Source organism: Nyctereutes procyonoides, unplaced genomic scaffold, assembly GCF_905146905.1.
Source record: "Nyctereutes procyonoides isolate TBG_1078 unplaced genomic scaffold, NYPRO_anot_genome, whole genome shotgun sequence".
Classification (NCBI taxonomy): Eukaryota; Metazoa; Chordata; class Mammalia; order Carnivora; family Canidae; genus Nyctereutes; species Nyctereutes procyonoides.
In genome coordinates this window covers 33,828,004-33,853,843 of record NW_026575024.1, presented here as the reverse complement: position 1 = coordinate 33,853,843, position 25,840 = coordinate 33,828,004, and the positions used below count along the sequence as shown (strand labels likewise).

The window sequence follows — 25,840 nt, the reverse complement described above, 5'->3', positions numbered from 1 at the left end:
TGTAACAAAAAAAAAAAAGTAGTAGGAGTCCTTCATTTAAAATGTATATTCTCCCTGCTATTCCTTTTCAATTTAATGTAATTATGTGCTTCCCTCCCATCTCCCTCCAAGCTCCTCCTTTAAGGATACAAGGAAGAGTCTGCTGAGCTACACTGAACTTCTTGGATCTGAACTAGTAGTAACTAGTTTTATTTTTACACCAACCTTGGCACAGAAGCAGAGCATCAAGTTGCAAGGCAAAGGTCTACTTTGTTTCATCTTCTAGCAGGATAAGTTTGTATTAGCTCTTTAACATGGACATCTTTTTTTTTTTTTTCTTTTTGGCTTCTCCTCCAAAATGGTGATACAGATTCTTCCTGTAGCTACTGGTTTTCATGGCTGACACTTCCTGTGTTGCTCCTGGTCCCAAGAGGGGACCAAAGAAAAGTCAGAGACTAATGCTGGCAACCTCTTAAAGACTCAGGAGGTGCAGGAGCCCCTTCTCATCCATGATTACAAATAAGTTCATCCTCTTCACATAATATACGCCGACATAAGAAAAACCACGGTGCTTAAAACAGTCCTATTCAGAAACTTCTTGTTGCTACTTACAATCACTAAGATGTATAGAGTCAATGGTAAAGAAGAAAATGATTAAAATAAGATCAAAGCTGATACAAAGTATGAACATTTCTCCCTTAAGATCATGTTCATATTTACCTGCTTCCACCAGCCCCAAATATTCTTTCAGTGTTTCACCAAGGCACATGTTTCCTATCTAAAAATCACTTGCTACTAGCTCCAGTTTTTAATTCCTAAATCTATCTCCTATGCTGCCTGTCTTCTTTGCCACCTATCATTTCTGTGATGAAAAATCAAAGGGGGAGTCATTGTCTATAAAGGGTGAAATCAATGAAAGGCTCAAAATCAATGGCTCTAGTCTAGTATAATGTACAGCATGGTATAATGTATCATGTAATATAGTATCACGTAGCCGCTACAGGAGAGAGGACGTGGGTAAGGCATTGTATAAAATGTGAGAATTTTCCTCCAGTACTATAAAAAGAAAGATCTTGTTACAAGAGCTTCTTTACGAAGAGCTTCTTAAAGGCACTCATCTCGCCTCTGAGCAGACTAGGCGTCACTCTGGCATAGGCCTCATGGACAAAGGACAAGCAAGGTGGGAAGAAGCCCAAAGGTAGACGAGAGGCACATTACCATAAATACCAATGCAAGCATCCAAACCAATGGAAAACACAGTATGTAAAATCAATGAATAAACTTAGAAGTAATTTTTTTTCTGAGACACAATCTCTATAATACATGTGCTAGATTCACATCACTAAAAGTCGTTGTTAGAAAAAGATTTTAAAGAAAGTGGGCCTCTAAGTAACATCATGATTGCACCACTCGGTCAGGTACCATCAAATGATCTTATGCAAAAACATGGACTAAAACCTTGGCTTGCCATCCCTCATTTGAGAGCATCATCTTCTAGCATACATTTCCTCTAATATATCACTTACACCCGTCCATCTCCTAGAAGTGGATGTATCACTCCTTCTGGCTCTGACACCGGGCTTAAAGCCAGAAGAAAATGACAAACTTGGAAGCATGGAAAGTTTAATTTTTTTCCCTTAAATCCTCCAATCTTTTGTTTACTGATATATGATCATTAACTAGAGAGTAAACCTCCAAACTCTGATATATGACTGAGGGATGACTTCGGTATTTAAAAAGTCAGAAATGAATTTTACTATCTCTTAGCAGAATCATAATATCAATATCCATGAGAGGAAAAATAATAGAGATGAATTGCTACCATCTTATTTGTTTCAATGGGTCATAAACAGCATTACAACCAAGAGAAAATGGTTGTTGTAAAAAAAAAAATTGAAAGAAATTGTCCTACATCTGAAAATAGGCATCTGTCAAAATCCTGGGTTCGCATAACAATGGAGATGCATCAAAAAACCTTCGGTCATAAACCCTTTCTCTTTCTCAAGCAAAGAAATATTTATGATTGGTCTTAGAAGGGAGCTTAACAGAGTTGCCATGAATTATTTAAAAACCCCAAAATACCTTCTGTTGCTTTTATAAAAGCTTGATTTACAAGCTGAAAAATCAAACTGACAGTTTAGTCCCTTGTACAAATACTCAACCTTTAAAAATGCCGTAGGCATTATAAATATATCTTTCATGAATATAGCTTCAACAGTTCTAAAAATAGTCTTAAGGAGGAGAAAAAAAAAAAACTTTTTCAAGCCATTGTTTTATACATAACAGCAGGAAACCAAACAGAATGTCAAAGCCAAAGTGATTAACACACCCAGCAATAAACATGAACATTAAGTAGGAAATCTTACCCAAATATATTTTTTTTTTTTGATATGAGCTTGGAGTCTATGGTTTAGCCTTGCATCTACTGCCAGAGATGATTCCAGCGTACCCATATTCAGAAAGTAACTCCAGGGCTACACAGTTAAAATTCACCTTTTGGATGAGTGTAAACAGGCACGTCCAGTACTGGCTGTGGGAGCCAGTATTACTGTCCAGCACCCTGAGAGTTTCCCCCAGACTCCACCCTGACCTCAAACGTGCCATTGCAAAGGGTCAGTTCTAAGACCACTGCTCACAGGTGAAGTGAAGGTTGCCCCAGGGCAGAAGGAAAAGCCAACAAATTCCAATAACTTTGGCTATTGGGACCTAGCTCAGAGATGTGAAAAGACTAACAGCACTATGTGGTACCAGGTATTTTATTGGTTTTAATATGTATTTAGCATGCTCAATAAAGCTTACCCATCTCTTCATCTAACAGAACTTACAGGGCCAAAATATTCTATGTTCTGTGGCCTTACAGGTTCAAATACAGAACCATGGCATTGTCTCTTGAAATAATAACTACGTTCTATGAATATTTTTTCTGCCCATTAAACTCCAAACAATTCTTGTGATCTGCAGACATTCTACGTCTTAATAATTTAATATGGAATCATCTAAATTGGTTTCAGAGTAAATGAGATCCTAAATTCATGATATGGTAGACAGAAAGCTCATATGAAAAAAAAAATTCCTGAAAAACTGAAGATATAAGCTAAAGGGATCTTATTCTTCATTTTCTAATGTGAACAAGTGACCATGACCAAAATCCCCCCTGAGGCTGGGAGAACCGTTAATAAGCAATGAAGGGGGGAAGGAAGAGAAAAGAAAGTCAAACTTAGAGTCATTTGGGTCAAAAGTTATTTTTTTCTCATTTTTCTTTATTCTTTATTAGTAGAGTTGAAGGGGGGCTTCAGTTACTAACACTGCCTAATTTTCTTCTAGAACAAATGTAATTCACATTTCCAAGTTCTTGTCCTGAAAAAAAAAAAAAACCCAATTGTTCTACGATTTAGCATATCTAATACTTCAGACTAGAATTCTTGGAAAATCCTAAGACATTTCCACTTTAGAGATACTAAGTAGAATCTTTAAATAAATTACAGAGTCATCAATGAAATGGATATACTTATATAGGTAACTTAAACACTTGGCAAATCAGCAACCAACTAGGAAATGTAAGAAAGACATATCTCACTTTTTACCTTATTTTGATCTGTCCAGTAAAAGAAAAATCCCTGAGGGTCAGTCCTCAAAATAATTGGAGTCACAATAGTGGAGTCCTAGAAGTATAAGAAAAAAACACAAATATCAGCATATATCACTGTAGAAAGTCCAACCCAGGAGTTGCTTAACAAGTAATAATTGCTAAGAGTTTCTCCAAGGTAATCAGTTATTAGTAAAAGTTTCAAAAAAATATCCTAACTTCACAGTATTATTAATTACATAACTAAACTTCTTTACTAATAATTAGAATATGTGCATTCTTGTAAAGGAAAAGCCCAGTGATGCATATATTTTTTTTAATTTTTATTTATTTATGATAGTCACAGAGAGAGAGAGAGGCAGAGACACAGGCAGAGGGAGAAGCAGGCTCCATGCACCGGGAGCCCAACGTGGGATTCGATCCCGGGTCTCCAGGATCGGGCCCTGGGCCAAAGGCAGGCGCTAAACCGCTGCGCCACCCAGGGATCCCGATGCATATATTTATTAAGACGAATTGACATGTTTTCTATTAAAAAGCTATATCTAGTTGTCCAAATAATTTCAACATTAAACACCATTACATATTTTATATAAGTAGAATTAATTAAAATCCATGCTTGAAGGTAATATTTTAAATTTCATTTGCGCTATAGAATGATCTTTAATTGTACTAGAGAGTAAACACAGTATTTAGGCATTGTTGTTTCCAAGGTAACAGTAAATAAGTTCACGGTCTACATTTTCAGAAAGATATACACAAAATTGTCGCAAATTTAAATTTCATAAGATAAAACATCACAGACAAATAGTCTTCAGAGTTTAAAACATGCACTTTATAAAGCAAAAACGGCATGCACTGTAATTATAATATTAAACATTTCTAAAATATGTGTTCTTTTCTTTTGGCAATTTTCAGAAAGGCATACCATCTGCACAAGAAAACACATGTCACTGGATATGGATTTTTATACTGAAATACTTGGGCCTTTGTAGGAATCACATTTTTAAAAGAGACATAAATTACCAGTTTATTTCAACTTTTTCATACACTTTTTAACCAAGGTATGGCATATCCTCCATCTGATCAAAAAGGCTTATAATGAAAATTAGAACTTCCAGAAATAATTTTGGAATTGAAGACTGTATTCCTGATGGGAAGAGCAGATCAATGGTTTTAGTCTATGTGGTTAAATCTTATTGTAAAGCTAGGTTCTGAAGGCCATCCCCTTGGGGATGTCTGTCCCTCTGGGTGTCTCATCTTACACAGCTACATCTGGAAACAACAAAACCACAACAAGGTAATAATAACACCTACCTCAGAGGGTGTCTGTGAGAATTAAAGAGGATAATTTGGGTAAAGCACTTGGACCAAATGCTTGGCTCATAAAATCATTTTTTTTGTTTTTTTTTTTAAGATTTTATTTATTTATTCATAGACACAGAAAGAGAGAGGCAGAGACACAGGCAGAGGGAGAAGCAGGCTCCATGCAGGGAGCCTGATGTGGGACTCAATCCCGGGTCTCCAGGATCACACCCCAGGCTGCAGGCGGCACCAAACCGCTGCGCCACCGGGGCTGCCCTAAAATCATTTACTATTAGTGGATTATGCTTAAAAACTGACTTATTGGGGATCCCTGGGTGGCTCAGCAGTTTAGTGCTTGCCTTCCGCCCAGGGTGTGATCCTGGAGTTCCCGGATCAAGTCCCACATCAGGCTCCCTGCATAGAGCCTGCTTCTCCCTCTGCCTGTGTCTCTGCCTCTCTCTCTCTGTGTCACTCATGAATAAATAAATAAAATCTTTAAAAAAAAAAAAAAGAAATAAAGGTAGAATGCTTTAAAAAAATTTAAAAACTGACTTATTAAAATAGCAAATGAAAGTTTACCCTGGTATTCTTTTCTTATCATGCTTAATACCTATAACATAAAATGTACCTGTAAGTTCAGTAGCATTAAGTATATTCACACTGCTGTGCAGCCGTTACCACCAACCATTTCCAGAACTTTTTCATCTTCCCACCTGAAATACCCCAATCATTAAACACCAACTTCCTATTCCCTCCTCCTTAGCCCCTGGCAATTACCACCTATTTTGTCTCTATTAATTCAACTAGTCTTAGTACCTCATATAAACAGAATCGTACAATATTTATCCTTTTGTGACTGATTTATTTTGTGCCTGGCATCATGTGCTAAAGGGTCATCCATGTTGTACCAGATGTCAGAATTTCCTTCCTTTGTAAGGCTGAATAATATTCTATTGTATGCTCATATCATATTTTGTTTATCCACCCATCTGTCAACGGACCTTTGGGTTGTTTCCACCTTTTGGCTATTGGGAATAATGCTGCTGTGAACATAGATTCACAAATATCTGAGTCCTTGCTTTCAACTGTTTTATATCCAGACGTGAAATAGCTGGATCATATCTCAGTCCTGTGTAGAAGTTTTTGAAGTACTGCCATTGCCATTCTGTTTTATCTTGATATTCTTAAGATTTATTTTTAACGTGCAGTTTGGAAAATATATTTTACAAGGATTGTGCTGCTGCACAGAACTTCGGCTGGAATTTAAAATCTCAAAATTACTTCTAAATGCAAAAAAAAGATTTGAAAACAAATTTAATATGAGAGTGAAAGAACAATTTTTAAAATAGTTTAAGCTGCTTCAATGAGATTATATGCAAAAAAGTTCATAGCAATATTTGCAATAAATCATAGCAATGTTTTCAGGTCTGTTTTATCACCCACCATCCTCTAAAATCAGGCAAAATGAAACTTTCTGACAGGCTGCATGCAGCACACATCCCCACTTCCGGTGAATCTGGAATTAACCTGTAGTTTTAACATATCACTTGCAGATCAGTGCCTTTTCTTATCAGAGTGTCTGACAAGAGCATCTGACAAGATTCTAATCGGAATCTTGGTGACAAGTCACTGCAAGGATCCCAGACAATCAAATATTTAAAATCAGCATAGTAAACCTGCTCAAATTTATATTTTAGAACACTGTATTAGGCTGCCTCATTTGCTTCCGATACTGCTATATCTAGTATTTCTAGCTAATTCCTTCTCCTCTTTCAAAATTATAGCTCCTTTGTTAAATATTTTCTTGACCCCAATCTTCCAGCCACGGTCCTTCTGTTAAGTGATCATTTATCTCGGCTACCTGCCTGCCTCCATAATCACCTCTAACATTCCAAGATCAGCTGGAACTTGGCATTCTTGCCATCCAAGGCAGGATTTGACCCAGAAATACATGAATATCCATTTTCAATTCCACCTGCTTTCTTCCCACCTCCCACTTAGCTGCAAGTGTCTATATTCTCCCTGTACCAAAGTAGCCACTCCACCCAGATCACAAGTATTCTTAATTGTCAGAACATATGCTCTAGTTTGAAGTTTGAAATATATGGCCATCCTTCATTTCCAAGGAAACTGCAGAGACTGTAACTCTTGCTGCATTTTACTGCAGAAAAATGGAGACAACTCTCAGGGAGTCTGTTATTTGTTTCTCTCCATCAATATCCTTAAGACATGTATTCTATTTAAGATGGTGGCTTTCAAACTTCTGGGTGCATGAGATTTTACTAAAAAGGCTTGTTAAAACACAGATTGCTGAGCCCCTTCCCCAGAGTTTTTCATTCAGTAGGTTTGGGCTGGAGTCTGAAAACATGCAAACATGCATTTCTAATAAGTCCTCAGTGCTGCTGCTGCTGGTTCTGGGACCACAATTTGAGATCCACTACACTGGCCTACAATGGGTGAGCTTTGGGTCAGAACACAGTGATGTAAAGGCCCAAGGAGTACCAGCGAGCTTAAAATGTAGACAAAACTGTGTCTTGTAAGTACATTGCCTCTAGGAATTCAACTTTATCTTGCTTATTTCAAGTTAACAGGTTTTACAGGTTTTTTTTTTTTACCCAATAAACATCTGCCTTGGAAAAGAGAACACTGATAAACATACTTGTCTTAAGTAACAGTAGATGATGTGAGGTAAATTTCCATTTACTTCTCTTTATTTTATAGAAACTGTTTTACTCACATCCCTATCTCATCAATAGATCCACAGTGAGACTGATATAATGATATAAGAAGCTTCTGCTTTGCAATTCATTTTCTTTTTTATTATTGTCCCACTAAGGAGACCTTTTAGGCATTTATTTTCCTAATCATCCTCATAGAAATTGTATCCTAGGTATTCCTAGGATGTATATGTTGTATGTGTATCTGTGTTTTATACAAAATTTAAAAAAGAAGATTTTTTTGTCCCTCAAGACCATTTTCACTTTTTTGGAGGTGACTGCCCCCAATTGAGAATCCATGCTCTGTGCCTGAAGTCCAAGATGGACTTACTAGCCATCTGTGGTGACTAAACACATACCAATGTGGCTAGTTCAACTGAGATGTGCTGTCTGATTTCAAAGACAAGGAATGAAAACAAGAATATAAAATAGCTCATTAATAATTGTTAATATTGAGGGGTGCCTAGGTGGCTTAGTCCATGAAGTGTCTGCCTTAGGCTCAAGTCATGATCTCAGGGTGCTGGGATCAAACCTGGCACCAGGCTCTCTGCTCAGCGGGGAGCCTGCTTCTCCCTCTCCCTCTATCCATCCCCCACTCTCAAGGGCACACTCTCTCTCTCCCAGTCTTTCAGATAAATAAGCAAAATCTTTAAAAACAATAATAATAATTGTTAATACAGATTCTATATTGAAATAAATATAGTGGGTTAAATAAACTATCTTGTTAGAATTAATTCCATCTGTTTCCTTTTAGCTGTTTTTAATAGGGCTACTAGAAAATTTTAAATTCCTAAGTGGCTTACATTTTATTTCTACTGGGGAGTGCAGCTCTAAAACTATGGAGAAATAAGGTTTCTCATTAGCAGGGAGATGTTTTTCACAAAACGAACTTGGCCAGATAATTCCATCTAGCAAGTTTTGGGGTTTTTCCATACATGCAGCTACCATCCACTTTTAACATCTACGTAGTACAAAATAAATCTAGTTGCTTCTCTAAGTGTCAATTCTTCAAATAAATAAATAGAGCCATCACGTTGCCCCCTCTAAGCAACAGACTTTGCCAGCCAGGTCGAGGTATGTTATGGGCTGAACTGTGCCCCCCAACAAAAAATATATATGTTGAAGTCCCAACCCTAGTGCTTCAAAATAACCATCACCATATCTGGACTCTCTACGGAGGCTATTACGTTCAAAGGAAGTCACAAGGGTGAGTCCAAATCCGATAAGGCTGGAGTTCTTATAGAAGAGGAAGTTTGGACACAGAAACATACAGAGAGGAGATGATGCAGAGACACAGGGAAAAGTTGGCCATCCAACAGTCCGGGCCTGAACAGATGTTTCCCCCACGAGGCGGGAACCAGTTCTGCCAACACCTTGATCTTGGATTTCTAGCCTCCAAAACTGTGAGAAAATCCAATTCTATTGTTTAAGCCTCCCTGTGGTACTTTGTAACGGCAGCCCTAGCAAACTAGTTCAAAGAATAACCCTAAACCTTAAGGCTAACGTCAAGGACCAGTCCACAGACCCACGGCATATTCCTCCATGCCATTATCAGAAAGTCTATTGGCCAACATTGACCACGATCCTAACTCCACATGACTCTGATTTTATGCTGTTACAAGAGAATACAAATGAATAAAGACATGCAGGTCTAAATTAATCAGTATTACAGAGTCAACAAGGAAAAATAACAAGCAATGTTCCATAGGGATTGCCCAAGACCTGCATCAGGAAAAAGAAGAACCAAAGATGGGAAATATATATGTTGCAGTTGTATAAACAGGGAAAAAAGAATTCTAAGGGTTACAGAAAAGCAGATGTGATCCCTTCAAATATTGGCAATGCAGCCCTAACTATGCAAAAAAAATAAAAGTTAAAAATAAAATAATAAAAGACGTTAAGGTATTGGCTTAGGATCAGTGAGGTAAAACTTCTACATACATCAGCATTGATGAGAATTTTCTTCCCCAGGTCTATCCAGTCTGAAATTTCCCTCAAATAAAGGAAAGCAGAGGAGGTCTGTTACCAGGTCCAGAAGAGAAGATGCAAAACAGTGGAGAGAAGCACCATTTCAATATGTGCATTTTACCGACAGGTATAAAAATCTCTCTTAACAGAATACAGGGAAAAGTTGGAAACATCGTTCTTCAAATACCACACAAGTTACTTCAGACACTGTAGTACAGATTCAAACAGAAGCCCAGATCCCCAGTCACCCAAGGTGCTGTGGCTTACTGGGGACATCAGATGAGGAAAGAGACCATTTTAGTAAGATATAACTCTTGTGGGTATAAAGGGGCATCACACTGCAGTCTGAATTCGCATTTCCTTATGACTAATGACGTTGAACATCTTCTCATATGCTTCCTGGCCGTGTGTGTGTGTGTGTGTGTGTGTGTGTGTGTGTGTGTGTGTTGGCACACTCACGCACATGAGTTAGCCCAATACTTTTAAAAATCAGTTGCTAAGATTTAAATCAGTGGTTCTGAACTGGGGCAATTTTGCAATGTCCAGAGATAATTTTGTTTGTCGAACTGGGGCTTTTACTACTGACATCTAGTGGGTAGAAGCCAGGGATGGTGCAAAACGTCCTACAATGCACAGACCAGCCCCTTACAACAAAGAATTATCTAGCCTCAAATGTCAATAATACTGAGGCTGAAAACATGGCTTCAGTGGCTTCCCATTAACTTTATGATAAAACCTTGCAGTGGCCTAAGCAGGCCACTTGCCATCCTGCCAGCATTACCTGAGCCACAAGCTCCCCATCTGCTTATTCTGCTCTGTCCTTCAAAGGACACATCCTTTGATCCTTGGAATGCCCCCATGTGCTGCTCCATTGGCCTGACACACTCTCCCCTCCTTTTGATGGCCCAAGTCCTACTTAGAACGCAGGTCTTCCCATAAATAGAATGCCTCCCAGGGACCCTTCCACATTTCTTATGCTCACATGTACCTCTAGATCTTTTTCTGTAGCACTTACCACCATTATAATGAAGTAATTACGCTCCTATTTCTTTAGCATCTCTCTCCCCCCCAATAAAATACAAACTTCACCAGGGCAGGAACCAAACTATTTATCGTCATAACTCCACAACACTAATAAAATATCTAGTTTATAAGAGGCATCAATACATATTTTCATTATGAATGCTGAATGGGTGGATGGAAAGATACGGCAGGAAAAGAAGCAAGGAAGCAAAGATAGGTTCTGCAAACTATCAGTTGGTGTTGGCGCCTAGCAGGTTGCCAGGAGCCTTGGCAAGAGAATTTCCAAAGCAATGGTAAGGGCAGAACAAGGCTTTGGAGGACTGAGAAGGAGTGGCTGGGATGTAAGGAAAGGAAGATGTGGGTATAAGCAACACTTTTGTGGTGGTGGGAAAATGATGAAGGGGGTAATGACTACACAAAGAAGACTGGAAAACATTGTGCTAAATTCTACCTTGGGATATATATGACTAAAAGGCATATTGAGAGATGCCTGGGTGGCTCAGTGGTTAAGTGTCTGCCTTCGGCTCAGGGCATGATCCCAGGGTCCTGGGATCGAGTCCCACATTGGGCTCCCCACAGGAAGCCTGCTTCTCCCTCTGCCTATGTCCCTGACTCTCTCTGTGTCTCTCGTGAATAAACAAAATCTTTTTTAAAAAATTTAAAAATAAAAGGCATATTGATATGTTTTCGTGGGAGCTTCAGCAGAAGGAAAACTTTCACAGATACTATCAAAGCGGAGGTAATAATAAAGTCAGGATCCAGAGAAACCAGGAAACATGGGCTCCAGTACACAGAGAGGTCTGCTTTTCCAGGGAACAGAGGGAAGGTGGGAGACTGTAGGTGGCCCCAGGAATTAAATGAGGAGTGGTGAAGGAAGGAAGTCTCAGTGAATCATTAGAGTAATAAATGCAATGTTTGCACAAGCATCAGTGTTTTGTTCTGTCACTCCCAACGTGTCTGAATTTCCTTAAGGGCAATTTTCACAGCAATACCTCGGTAGTTGTGCAAGCATCTTTTTCAGAAAACAGAAGCCACCAGTAACTCAGAATATGGAATGCAAATACATTAAGCATCATAATTTTCAACCAATATTAAATTGCAATTGAGTACACACTCAACCTTGAGCCATATTTGTACCTTACAGGAAATCGGTCCTGTAACAGCAGTCAGCTCTGTACTGACAATAAACATTTTGCTTCTCCAACCTCCATCAAGAAACCCTATTTAAGAAGGCTATAGAGTCCTTTAGAACTCTGGGAGATTTCAGATAGAATGGAAGGATGTAAGGGAGGGCTTTCCCACCAATGTCACACTCAATGCGTCATGAAGGTGTCTTTCAGAATATGACCACCTCCAGGTCTGCCTCCCCTGTGTGAACCCACTGTAAGCCAGACACACATCAGACACTTCCTTCATTCCAAAAACATCCTCTCAGCACTTACTGAGTGCCAGGCCTATGCTCTGCCCCAGGGAAGGAGATAAATAACAAAGCCATAGTCTGCCAGGTGCCTTGGTCCAGTTGTAAGACAGACAAGCATATCAACCTCCCTGTATGCACCTTCCTGTGCTGGTAATCTAGATCTGGCCTCTCAGGGACACTACCTCGAATTCAAGCCATTCTTCATTTTGCTTAAGAACTTCATCTACGGGATCCCTGGGTGGCGCAGCGGTTTGGCGCCTGCCTTTGGCCCAGGGCGCGATCCTGGAGACCCGGGATCGAATCCCACGTCGGGCTCCCGGTGCATGGAGCCTGCTTCTCCCTCTGCCTATGTCTCTGCCTCTCTCTCTCTCTCTCTCTCTCTCTTTCTCTCTGTGACTATCATAAAGAAATAAAAAAAATTAATAAAAAAAAAAGAACTTCATCTACATTTCCTCCATGCCTACTAAAGATTTCAAGATCAGTGACTTCCAGAAGAAGCCAAAAGACTGGTCTTAATGGGAAACCAACAAAAGACAACATTTTGCAAGTATGTTGGGAAGAGAAGAAGGTGGAGAAGCACAGGTAATGAGTCTTGCTAGATACAAAAGTGTCACTTACTAGGCAATGAAAAAAATTACCTCTAACACCATTTCTGAATATTTAAATATACCATGTGTCTATATTGAATGACTGATATAGAACATTTGTAGATTAGAACATACACTGGCCTGTATGCCTCAAAGAAGTAAAGAAGCTTTCCTATGTTGCCATGTAACATGATGTAGGCAAAAATGGACTCTGCATATACTCCATAAAAATATCTGTTTTTAAAGACACTAGCCAAAAGGTATCAGTTTTTAGGGATCTAAACACCATTTGTATGAATCCTAAAATCAGGGAGATTCTTTGGAGAAGCCAAGGAATATTTTTCAACTAGTATTTATCTGGATTCTATTGAGTCTTTTATTACCAAAAGGATTCTGTTTAAGGATACCATGGTAGACGTGAAAGAACCCAGAACATAACCAGGCTTAGTTTTAAATTTAAGTAACTACTGTTATGTCCTTGGGCAAGTCACAACTCATTGGCATCAGTTTGCTTCTATGCAAAATGAGTATAATGCTTGCCCTTTTCCTATCACTCAAGATGGTCTTGATGAGGGTGAATGTAGGTAAATAATAGTGCTTTACAAGTATAAGTGCCTGTTACTAGGACTCACTCTCAATATTGAACTCCAAAGGCAGCATTATAGCAAAATTCTGTTACTCAAATGTAATATTGAAGGAGAAAACCACATGGGATGTACATGGTTATTGCACATAAGGATTAAATCTCATGAAATCCTAGAACCATAAAAGGCATATCAGGCAGGTAAGAGTGAAGAAAAGAAATTTTGAACGTAAAAGGATTTAATTACAGTAATTAAGCATTCTACAGAATCACAAAGTTTGCTGAAGTGGACTTCCAGGTGGGCCACCATGAATGACCCCAAAACACCACAGCACTGACCCTTGAGGAGACCTATTGCCTCCACCATATTCCAAAAGGTAAGGAACCCAGAAGGAACTCCTGAAGTCCAAAACACACCAGCTTAGTTGAAAGCGACGGTAGCATAATCTGATAACAGCCAGTACCCTCTTGCCATTGACTCTTTATACTCATGGCCCTGGAAACAAGCCATTGAAGTACAATTAGAGAAGGTAATGCTTCTTCCTTAAACATCTCTTATGTCTATGCAAACAACCCCAAGAATGCAGAATGGTGGCTTCTCTCACACCTCTGCTCTCCACATCTCATATGAGTGCATCTCATACTGGTGGAACTTAATTTACAGCCAGAATATCAGATGCCTCCAGAGAGTCTGGCAAACGCAGCTTTAGATTTCCAGACTCTGCATTTTATAAAGTCGGACTAAGAGGATGTGAAAATTGACACTAAGTGAGACTCAACCATACCTGAGACAGAACACCTGAGAAAGCTTCATGGTTAGCATCCTTTAATTTTTTTTTTTTAATTTCTTAGTCCACTTGCTGACTTGCTCTGTGGTCTTCCATTTCTTTTTGAGTTCATATGGCCTCTTCTATAAAATGAATCAAATTAACTTTCTCTTACCTAATTTACGAACAATTCTCAAAGAAAATTTGTTTTTTTACAGCAAAATGATCTCTTAATCTTTTAGGTATCAGTGTTATAGAATGATATCCATCATTCTATAGTTCAGGTAAAAGTGTTTTCCTTGTTAACTGATCCATTTTCCCTGAGCTTGCTCCTAAAGCTTTAATGCAATAAAAGGAAACAAAACATAAAGCAAATATCATCAACCAAAAGAGCCGCTGAAATGAAAAACAGATATGAGATACTTTTGTTCTGTTTTAATACTGAGGCTTTTTCTTAATTTATGTAATAGTCTCTCTCCCCCTTTACAGTAATATAGTTTCTGGATAAGCAAACCGATTTTTTTTAATGTACAGATTTAGTCAATATCAATTAAGACACAGGCCCAAGTATTTTTTCAGAATGCAAATTAAAGTCAAAATTTCCCAAAATTGAAATTAACCTGTGAAGAAGATAGTAAATTCAAATAACAGAACTCAAAGAGATCAGAAGGGAACCAGAGCTCTTAAAGAATCCAGCCTTCTTTACATGATATTTCAGTTAGTTACAGAAATTGATGGCTCCCTTAAAATCTTATGTGTAACTGATCTCGAAAAAAAATGCCTCCAGTTCCCTTCCCTACTGATACACAGGAGCACATGGCTTAGATTGGGGCATCAAACATGGCACAGACAGGGAAAAGGAAGCATTATGAAATCTGTCTGAGCAGATGGAATTTATGACATGATTTGAAAAGGCTGCATGAACCTAACATCAGCTTGAGTAACAGGAAAACCTACATTTTCAGTCACCAAGGTTGTGTTATTTAGGTGAGACTGTAGCATTAGTCAACAATTCACAATCAATCCCATTCCATTTTCTGCTGGCACTCCTCGTTCATGATAACATGAAATGATCATGATAAAGAAACATTTAACCACAGGTTACCAAGTTCAACATAAAAAAGGAAAATGTTCCTGTCCCATTTAAACATCATTGCAGGTAAATATAATTTGAAGCTATTTATTGATAAGCTGAACTTTCAAGGGAAGTATTCAAGATATGCTAATAGCCAGAGCAAATTATCCTAATGCACTGCAGGTAGGAATATCAAAGTTAGGCAAGATAAGAGAGAAAATCTAGAAGAGAAAAATATATCCCACAAACAGCACTCTGCTGGTCTGCTTTCCCATGCCAATCACAGCCTGTAGGCATTACATTTCCTTGCTAAATTACTAGAGTTTTGTGGGACACCTGGGTGGCTCAGCGGTTGGGCATCTGGCTTTGGCTCAGGGAGTGATCCCAAGGTCCTGGGATCCAGTCCCATATGGGGCTCCCTGCGTGGAGCCTGCTTCTCCCTCTGCCTGTGTCTCTGCCTTGCTCTCTCCGTGTCTCTCATGAATAAATAAATTAAATATTTTTAAAAATAAATAAATAAATTAGTAGAGTTTTGTTTAACTGTTTCCTCCGTTGGGGCATTTACAACTGCTTCTCTTTCCAGACTTCACCTTTAGGACAGATAGGGAGCTAATTAATTGCCGTCTAAACAGAAGGCAAGTCACTTTTGTTGTATTGTTCAAGAGGGTTCATTTAGCAGTTAATAAAAACATACTTTAAGGGCACCTGGGTGACTCAATGGTTGAGTGTCTGCTTTTGGCTCAGGTCGTGATCCGGGGTCCTGGGATCGAGTCCCGCATCGGGCTCCATGCAGGGAGCCTGCTTCTCCATCTGCCTATGTCTCTGCTGCCTATCTCTCTGTGTCTCTCATGAGTCAATAAATCTTAAAAAAAAAAAAAAAAAAAAAAAAAAACAGAAACAAAAAACCATGCTTTAGGCTGAAGAGATCTTATTTTGTTTTCACGGAAAAAAAAATTTTTAAAAAATAGCTTTTTATATCAAAAACAAGGAAAACCAATCTATACAGTTATAAGCCAGGATGACTGTTACCCTCCCCCTCCCGCCTCCAGGAGGTGTAAGGACCTGAAGGTAGCACCCGAGGCTGGTAGTGCTGTTCTTGATCTGGTGCTGCTTACTGAAAGTGTTCATTTTGTGAAAACGGAGCCAGGGGGACAGAAGATTTTTGTGTTTTGCTGTGTGCATGTTACACTCTGATAAAAAGCTTAAAACAGCTTTATTTGACGAGGCTTTGGAAAAGTTAATACTTTTACACTTAAAGTAATTACTATCAATGAGAAAGTCACAGAAGGTCTTTGAACATAGAAAAATGGACATATTTGGGCATATTTAAGTGGCATTTTTGAGGGCATCTGCCAGCTTTCCAGCCTAAAATCTGTCTCTCACTCTGTGGGGGTCCCATCCGGATCCACCACCTACCAGCCGGAGCTATTTCTTCTCTGTTTCCCATAACCTTTCCAAAGTGAGTGCTGCCGAATGCCCATCTCATGAACCCTTCCCCTCTGCTCCCTCATTAATTTTGTCAGTGTCATCCATCATCAGCTTCCATCATTTTGGAAACTGTAACCGCAGATTCTACATAATGCAAGTGTTCCAACTAAGCTTTTGTGTATGATGCTGAGTGGTATATCGCACATTTCCCACTACCTGTTTTAACTGCAGAGATTTTGTTTGTGGGGGGGAAGAGCAGTGGAGAGGGAGGAGGGTGCTACTTGTTTCAAATCCATGGGGCATTAATGCAAATCCAAACCTTTGAGCTTCCTCAGCCTTCTTCTCAAACAACTTAGCCAGTCACAGGTATAACTGTCGAGTTAGACTGTATTTATGAGAATGTGCAAAGATTATTTATATATATATATATATATATATATATATATTTTCAATATGTATGTTCTTACCAAATTATAAGAGTTTTGTTTAACTGTTTCTTCTTTCCATATATATATTTTTTAATTTAAGTAGAAATAAAACTTATGGATGTTTTGTAAACTGACTTGCTTTAAAGAGTATGTGTCCCGCTTTTTATAAAGATTCATTTTCTCTGAAACACCTGAATTTTTTTAAAAAGAGTAAAAAACTGATTTTTTTTCTTTTTTCCCAACTATAAAATATGAACACACATGAAAAGGAATGAACAGAAGATCTGGATCATCCCACTTGTAGAATAAAAGAGTTGTCTAACATACACTGGCCACTATGATAAAATTCATGGCCCTCTAACTATTAGAGGAACAATAATTTTTAAAACTGTGTTTTATTAAGAGTTTCCTGTGTGTCAGGCACTATACAAAATAATGCATATGCCTTCGCTCATTTAACATTACCAGCTGGTGTGGGCAGCAGGAAATATTACAATCCTCACATCATAGATGAGGAATCTCAGTTTGAGGTGCATTAAGTAACTTACTTATAGTGAGATCGGAATTTGGAGGGCAAAACTAGAGAAAGAAGCCCTCCATGCCTTAGAGGTTGTGGAACAAAGAGACGGGGTCCTGGGAGCTTACACAGAGGCAAATCAGAGCCCGGGAGGGAGTAGAAATATGATTTCTACTCTTCCTCTTTTCTTCCCCATACTTTCCAATACAGAGCAAGGCCAAACATGGTGGAGGGCAGACTGACATTCTCTCAAGCTCCTTGAGATGCAGAAAGAACCCCCCTCCACCGTCCATCTCACCAGAACTCTCCTACAACATTCACAGTCCTTTGTACCCACCTCCACTACAGGGGCCTGTAACATACAAGTGCAAAATAAAAGCAAAGATAAAGTTGCATCCTTTGATATCATTGGTAAAACAGATAACCAAGATAGGTCAGTTCTGTATCTGCTGACCAAGTTCTGGAGGACAAGGTTTGGCCTTGATGTTCTGACCGTACACGCGATTACTACTTGTTCAAATATTGAAATAATTCTCTGCCCCACAGTGCCTGAGGACCCCTAGCCCTCCCCACAATCAGGCAGAAGAAAGGCCAGTGGCTGGCCCTGGTGCAAGAGGGTGTTCTCCACGTCCCTGCTCCAGTTCTATTGCCCACCTACCGTCTGCTGTGATTGGTTAGTGCCTTGCTTGGTCAAAGCTTTTGACTACCACTTGTAGAGCATCCACAGCCATGATCCTGGCAGGTAGCCAGCAGATTATGCAGGGCACTGCACCTGCCTAGCTGACATCTTCCATTCCATATGGTGGTCAGAAAAACAGTACTTATGGTGTTTTAACCAGTCAAGGAACAAGAGATAATCTCTCCACAATTCTAAATAGTCCCACACTTACCATTTTCAAATGTATTCTTATGCTTTGCAATGGGCTATCGAGAATCTCTTTTACGAGTTTGTGCATCCTTCTTCTTAAAGACCAAAGAGCAGAATTCTTTAGGTTTTAAGTGAGATCAGATATTTGAGAGATTTTAAGATTATTTCCAGCATTTACATCTCCTCTGGACAAGCAGGTGGGGATGCACCCCGGGGCAAGAGGCAGCAGGTACTTCCCAAAGTCAGAGCCAAAAAAAGAAAAACACAGGAGTCTCCCCTGCTCAAAGACAGACAAAACGGCCTCTCAAAAATCTTCTGTTTTTCCCTTTCTAACAATCCCATTAGAAGCAAGTAACAATGCTGAAAATTTTTTATTGCGTAAAGGAAATTCAAAAGACACATACGAGTGTAAGGTAAGCCAGCCTAGGCATCAGAAGAGACACTTCATAAGATAGGCCATAAGATCTAAAAAGAATGTCCATGATTTTGTCATTGAGGTCCTTCTACCTCTTAGATAGAAAGGTAACAACTGGATGAATTTCTCAACATGGAAACATAGAGATAAAATTAAAATCACAAACTAGCAAAAATTGACACAGACTGACAAGATCACGGGAGCTATCTATCATACTTTTTAAGTTACTTCACAAATCTTATCTCAGTGGTTTCAAAGTGTGGTTCCCCAGACCGGCAGCCTATGAGAAATTCAGATTCTCAGGCCCCACCTCAAACCTTCTGAATCAGGCCCTGAGAGTGGGATCAGCAATCTGAGTGTTGCCAAGCCCGCTCTGATGTATGTCTCTGATGTTTCTGACGTATGCTCAAGTGTGAGAAGTGCTGCTTTATCCTACTGGGTACTCCCAACCATGCTATGTAAAATAGGTTTAAAAAAAAAGAAAGAAAGAAAAAGGAGCATTCTCACAGTCTTGCACAAGAGGCAGCAAAGATTCAGAAGAGGCAAGTGATTAACCTAAAGTCACACAGGTGACTGGCAAGAGAATCAGCAGGTAAACTCAAGCCTTTGGACTCAAGATCTAGTTCTCTTTTGTCTTCATCATGCAGTATCACTATGATGCAATATGGTTAGCCGGATCACCTAAACTAGTTTGATTTTGGAATGGCAAATATGAACCGGAACCTAAGTTCAAAAGTAAACTTAGGCCACCTACATCCACCTGAGGAGGATACAGGGGACCTAAGAAAGTCTGGTGGCCTCTTATTTCACAGATCACCATGGAGATGTAGAGCTACGGAGCTTACTGGAGAGTTCATCATATGCCAGATAACTTGACTCTTGGGTGCAATCTAGGTTCTCCCCTATAGAAGATCTAAGATTCTCCAGGCCTCCTCTCCTTAGTGCTTACATCCTTCCTGTAGGGTTTCCCAGGAAACTCACTGTTGTGGTGCTCAGAAAGAGCGCTTCTCACCTTCAGGTGGTGTCTGACTGGTGGCCTCTCAACAGAGAGTAATGACTCTCATTGCATCACTCCTCATCTCTATATGATCGGTGGTGCTCCTGATAACTTTCTCTCTCCTCTACCTATCATGTAAGGTCTGTAACAGCAGAGATTCTGTCTACAGTGGTCATCACCCCCCTGATCTAGGGTAGGGTCTGGCATTATAGGTAAAGAAGAAACACACAGGCCATGAATGCACAGTAATAAAAATCATCTACCAGGATGTATCAAAATGTGTTCCACAGAAGAGCCTCATTTTCAAAGTGACACTGGCTATTTTCTCTCAAATAAGACATTCTGGAACATTGTTTAAAATCATCACTGTGAATAAATCCAGAGTTTATAGTGGAATATCCTTTTATACTCTGTAAAGTCTCTCTCTCTCTCTCTCTCTCTCTCTCTCCCTTTTCTGCCCTTACCTTCTTGTAGGTAAACTCTCTATTGGAGACCTCAAGGTGGGCAAGCCTGTTTTATTTGCTACTGAACTGCGTTTTCTTGCTCCTTGTTGTTGTTTTTCCTTCACACAAACAAAGCATTTAATCTGTGTCTGAATTTATTGTTTAGATTCTATTCCATTTACAAAAACATCCGGTCATTACACTGGGACGGAAGAAGAAAAGTGTAAAGTCCTCAGTAAAAGGATGTGTGTTTACATCTTTGCCTAGGGCATCTAATAATTGGCATTAGCTTTCAAGGAAGCTGTGGCTCATGCTCCAAGTTCTGCTTGCACTTCCAAGTGGACAAAATATAGACACAGACTCACTCCCCTAAGTAATTGGTTTCGCTACCTGGAATATTTAAATTGTTTTCAGACACTGGAAAATGGCTTAAGAAGATTAGAGAAAAATACCCTGGGGGATAACAGGCTATAATTTACTAGGTGGAAAATCTCTTCAGCAAGAAGAACACCTTATTCCCCTATAATTCCTCCTGTTTAAGAGATGTGTAGACCTACATTTCTCTAGATCCTGACGGCTCAGGTTTATCCCGGTGGGTTGCTCTTATCAAACCCTTTGAATGACACCCAGGACATGAAAACTGATTCGATAATGTCCTCCATCTGAAGATCCCCATGTTTTCAGCAATTGTAAATGTTAAGTGTTTGAAGGCAATGTGGGGTGGGGTGGGTGGGGCGTCGCTTGAAGTCTTGGGGTCCAGGGCCCAAGTGAAACCTGGAGGTCCGGCTCTGGGTTAAGCTCTGCCCCACCTGGCAAAAGATGTACAGAAACTGTGCGGGGGGAGCCTTGCCGGGTCTGTTCCCAGCTGAAGACTCCAGCCAGCTCAGTTCTCAAAAGGGAGCCCTCTCCGTTTGCCCGCAGGCCCGCTGAGCACTCCCGGACCCCCGCGGGGCTCCCCCGCCGCCCTCCAGTGCTCCTCGTCCGTGCCCTCGCCGGCCACTCCCAAGGCCCCTCACTCCGGAGCCGGGCGCGCAAGTTTGGCATCAGCGACCACCTGTCGGCTGGACCGCTGCGTCCGCTGCCGCGTGGGCTCCCACCGGAGCGCGGGAGGGCTGGCCGGCAGCCGCCCAACGGCTTCGGACTCGGAGGCCGGTCCTGCCCGAGACGCGCAGAGCAGGTACTGGGGGGAGGGGGTGCGCCCGCGGGCCGAGAGGGGCGCGTCTCGGTCACACCCCAGCGCTCCCCAGCTGGTCCCAACTTCACACTTTGCAAACTCCCAGGACCGCCGCCGGGCAGAGCCCGCCCCTCCTGCTCCTCGGGCCCCAGGGCCTGGAGACCCTCAGGGGGCGCCTGCCAGCCCCCGCAGGGATGGCAGCTCCGGACCCCGCGGGGCTCAGGAGCGCGCGAAGCCGCCGCGGTCCGCCCGCCGCCCGGCAGGGGCCACCCCGCGCGCCCGAGGCCGCCCGGCCGGGGCCGCTGCACCCATTGCATAACGCGCCCCTCGCCCCACCCCCACGCCGCCCGCCCCGCGCCCCCGCGGCGCCCCCAGCCCGCCGCCCCGACTTACATCATCCCACTTGACGAATTTGGTGCCCTTCTTGAGGCTGTCGGACACGCACACGGGCTTGAGTTGCAAAGCGTGCACTCCGGGCTGAGCCCCGGCCATCTGGGCTCATCAGGGCTCCGGGCGGCCCGGGCGAGCGCGGCAGGGACGGGCGCGGGCGCGGGGCGCGGGGCGCGGGGCGCGGGCTCCCCTCTCGGCTCCGCGGCGCTCGGCTCTGCTCCCCCGCCGGCCTCCCCCGGCCTCCCCCGGCCTCCCGGCCTCCGCACCTCCTCCGCGCGGCTCAGCAGGCGGGGCGCGCGGGGCCCAGGCGCCGGGCCATGCCCCGGGCGGGACGCGGGGTCGGGCGCCCGCGGGGGCTGCGGAGCCTCGGAGGGCGAAGGGAAGCCGAGCCGGGCGGCCGAGGCTGCCAGCTGCCGCCGGGTCCTGCTCCGCCGCCGCCGCCGCCGCCGCCGCCGCCGCCTCGAGGCGCACCATTCAGCACATCCTCTACACACGGAGGGAGAGCGCGAGTGACACACGCTCGGCGCCCCCCCACTCGCTCCTTCCCCTCCTCCCACCTCCTCCCGCCCCGCTTCCCCGCCACCCTCGCTGGCTCGGTCCCTCCTTCCCCCGGCGGCTTCCAGCCCAACTTTGCGCGCTGGGTCAGGCGCCGGGAAGCGGGGACGCAGCGGCACCTCCCGGCTCCCGGGCCCCACTGCAGCCGACGCCTGCGCCGCCCGGCGCCCTCTGAGCATGCCCCGTGCCCCGGCTGCAGGGGCGCCCGGGGTGCCCTCGAGCCGCGCGTCCCCTGGGGCTTTCCGGGGAACTTGCGCCGGAGCCTGGCGTGTCTTCGGATCCAAGCCGGCTGCAGAATGGGGGAGGTCGGGAGGGATCGGAGAGGCAGCCCCCTAGCTGGAGCTCTCCAGCGCCGGCCACAGCCCAGCCCTTTGCAAATAGGATTTATTGGTAGGGAAGAGGGCAGGTGAGAGGCGGCGTGAGGGCTCTTTGGGGAAACCTCGTGGCGCCTGAGAGTTGGCAGCGCGCTGGTCTTGAAGCAGGGGCATGCGGTGAAGTCGTGCTGTTGAGAAAGCAAGCCCATCCCAAGAGCAACCATGGTTTTGCTTCCCATGGAGACAGAAGGCCCCCTCTTCTCTGCACGTGGCGTGTGTGTGTGTGTGTGTGTGTGTGTGTGTGTGTGAGAGAGAGAGAGAGAGAGAGAGAGAGAGAGAGAGAGAGAGAGAGACGGACAGCAGGAGAAACCTGCTCATTTAATATCATGAATCTAAGAATGTTGGTCTCCATTCAACAAACATCTCTCATTTCTTAGAAAAAGAGAGAAAGAGAGACAACCTCTACAAGGATAGGTAAAATTTAAGATTGTCAATACCAGTGTTTGAGAGGATATAGAGGGACTGGAACTCCCATCCATTGCTGGAGAGGGTAGGAAATGGTAAAGCCATTCTGAAGCAGTTTCTTATAAAAAAGTTAAACATTTACTTATCATAATACCCAGGACTTTCCCAAGAGAAATGAAAACATATGTTCACACAGACTTATGTAACAGTGTTCGTGGGTTTCTTCATAATAGCCCAAACTGGAAACTGCATATGCCAATCAACAGGTTTAATGGGTAAATAAACAATGGAATGCCCCAACAATGGAAAACGTTTTATTCAGCAGTAAAAAGGAATGGGCATCCACTCCAAGGATGAATCGTCTGAAGGAGCTGAATATTATATTCATGATTCCACTTGAAGAATTCTGGAATAGGCAGAATAGCCTGTATTGACAGAAGGCAGGTCGTTAGTTGCTTATGGCCAGGAATGCACAGGGACTGGCAAAGAAAAGGCACCAGGGAAATTTTGGGGGTGTTGGAAATATTCCATATCATGCAGGTACACATTTGTCAAAACTCATAGAACTAAAACGAGTACATTTTATCGTAAATAAAATTTACCTCAATGAAACTGATTTTTAAAAAGAAAAACAGTATATGAACAAAGAATGAGAGACACCTTCCTCTCTTTTAAGCATTTGTTCTCCATGTCTTCTGTCACTAGGGCTTTCCAGGTCCAGTGTTCATAAACTAAGTCAAACCGTTACCAAAACTCCAATGGGGAAATTTGCTTACCAAATAGTTCAATACATTAAAAATATATATATGTATTGATCACCAGCTATATACTAGGCACTGAGAATCACTATGGATAACCTGGTGAACATGACCCCAGACTCCTGCTCTCTTGTGGGGACCTTACCTTGTCCTCAGAAGCCACTTGCTACAAAGAATCCCTGTAAAGGCTGACTTGTTTCATCTGGATCACATGTCCCTAAACTGAAACCTGAGTATACTCTCCATGGAACTTCTAACCGGTAGCCTTGGCTTGCCAGTTACCTTGCAGAAGGCACCAATCACAATCTCACGTTGCTTTTCCTTACTTTAGAGGATGCAGGAAGACTACCTCCAACTTTCCTGGCCTTCTCAATTGTCCTTACAATGGATCCCACTAGATTGGTTCTTTTTCGTTCCTATTCTGTCTTTTCTTTTTTCTCCCCTTTTCTTTCTCCTTGCAATCTCTCCATTACCTACTGGAAGGATTTTGGGCAAATAGATTTTATCCACCAGAGTGGCTAAGAAAGACAAGATAGACAAGAGATGTGGCCTCCAGAAGAGGAATTTGGAGGATTAGAGATGGGCTGTAGCCAAATGAGAAGGTAGACTGAGTTTCTTCGTCGTCATGCCCTCCTTGTTCTCTTCCTTGCCCCTTTGTGCATCCACACATTTTGCCATGTGACCTTGCAGTTTTCAACTAGATGACTGTGATTTATCCACCCCATTTATATTTAGACCGTAGCACTTGCTTTGGCCAACGGGATAGGAGATGCAATATGAGCAAAGGCTTGAAATATGCTTGTGAGGTTGGGCTTGCCCCTTTGGGTTTCTTGTCATTGCCATGAGATAAACATATCTCAGGGAGCCCTATTCGGCAGACTGAGGCCTAATCTCCAGGCTGGAGGGAGACCCATAGAACCTGTCATAGAAAAAAAAAAAAAAAAAAAGAACCTATCATAGAACTGCCAGAACCAAGCCAACGTGCAGACTTATGAACATGACAATAGATGCCCATTGTTGAATGTTACTAAGCTAGAGGGTCATTTGTTATATACCACTATGGTAGCAAGAGCTGGTTGAGTCATTCATAAGATATTCTTGTTCCTTCCCAGATGTTAGTGTGAATGTGAATATAGAAGGAAAATAACGCTGTAGAATTCTAAAGAGTGTTGGTGTTTCAAGACAAACATAGGCTCCCGGAACTTCCTCTGCCAGCGAGAAGATGCAGTTTGATCCAGGAAGGCTATGGGATAAATCTCTTCAACATGTATAAGGCTTGAGGCAGGTTGGATCAACCCCCTCATTTTCCACATCTCTGGGTAAGGATACAAGGCAGAAATAATTTTAAAGCATGGGGATTTTTGCCATGAAAAGGACATCCAAAGTTGTGTGAACCAGGCCTATGATCCATCAAGTTCAGTGTTCTGTTTTTAAAACAATGCAAAGTTCTGTGTGTTTTTTTTTCTTTCTCTTTCTCTCTCTTTTCTTTCTTTTTTTCTTTTTTCTTTTTTCTTTTTTCTTTTGTGTGTGTGTGTGTGTGTGTGTGTGTGTGTGTGTGTGTGAGAGCACAGCATTGACCTCCAGAATGTCAGCCTCAGGGAGTTGGCAAAGCCAACCTTTACTGAGTACTCACTATAGGCCAGAGTGCTAAGCTAAGCTAAGCACTTCCCAGACACTCAATAACATAGCACTTACTTTTCAACAGCACCCTCCCACCCTCTTTTTCTTGTAAGAAAACCTCAATTTGATTCAGATGCTTGGGGAAGGTGGCTCCTCCGTCTTCCCAGGGAATGAACTATTATTAGTCTATTCTAAGTCAGTTATAGAATCCTATTCCCCTTTGTCTTTGATTAGTTTAGAAGGTGGTTAAGAGACCAGAATCTGGCCAATGGATTAGAAAGGTAGGGCTTTAGGGAAACATTTCTCTCCACCCGACCCTCTCTCTCTCTTGTAGTACATTACTGTGTAAAGAGGATGGCCAAGTAGAAATATGCAAATATGGTCCTTCATGAGATTAAGTCTTTGACCATTTCTAGACTTCCTGATAAGTGATGTAATAAGTGTCTTTATTGTTTATGCCA

General features: G+C 42.1%; 1 protein-coding gene across 3 annotated transcripts in view; it reads right to left on the bottom strand.

The window, feature by feature from the left end:
- PLCB1 (phospholipase C beta 1) overlaps positions 1 to 21,869 on the bottom strand; it is a 673,777-nt gene extending 651,908 nt beyond the window's left edge. For all 3 annotated transcript variants that reach the window (XM_055305255.1, XM_055305265.1, XM_055305262.1), the window contains exons 1-2: positions 21,671 to 21,869; positions 3,564 to 3,641 (exon numbers count right to left, since the gene is read on the bottom strand). In XM_055305255.1, the coding sequence (XP_055161230.1) occupies positions 3,564 to 3,641; positions 21,671 to 21,769 (177 nt within the window). In that variant the 5' untranslated portion in view covers positions 21,770 to 21,869. The remainder of the gene's footprint in view (positions 1 to 3,563; positions 3,642 to 21,670) is intronic.
- Between the last annotated feature and the right edge of the window lie 3,971 nt (positions 21,870 to 25,840).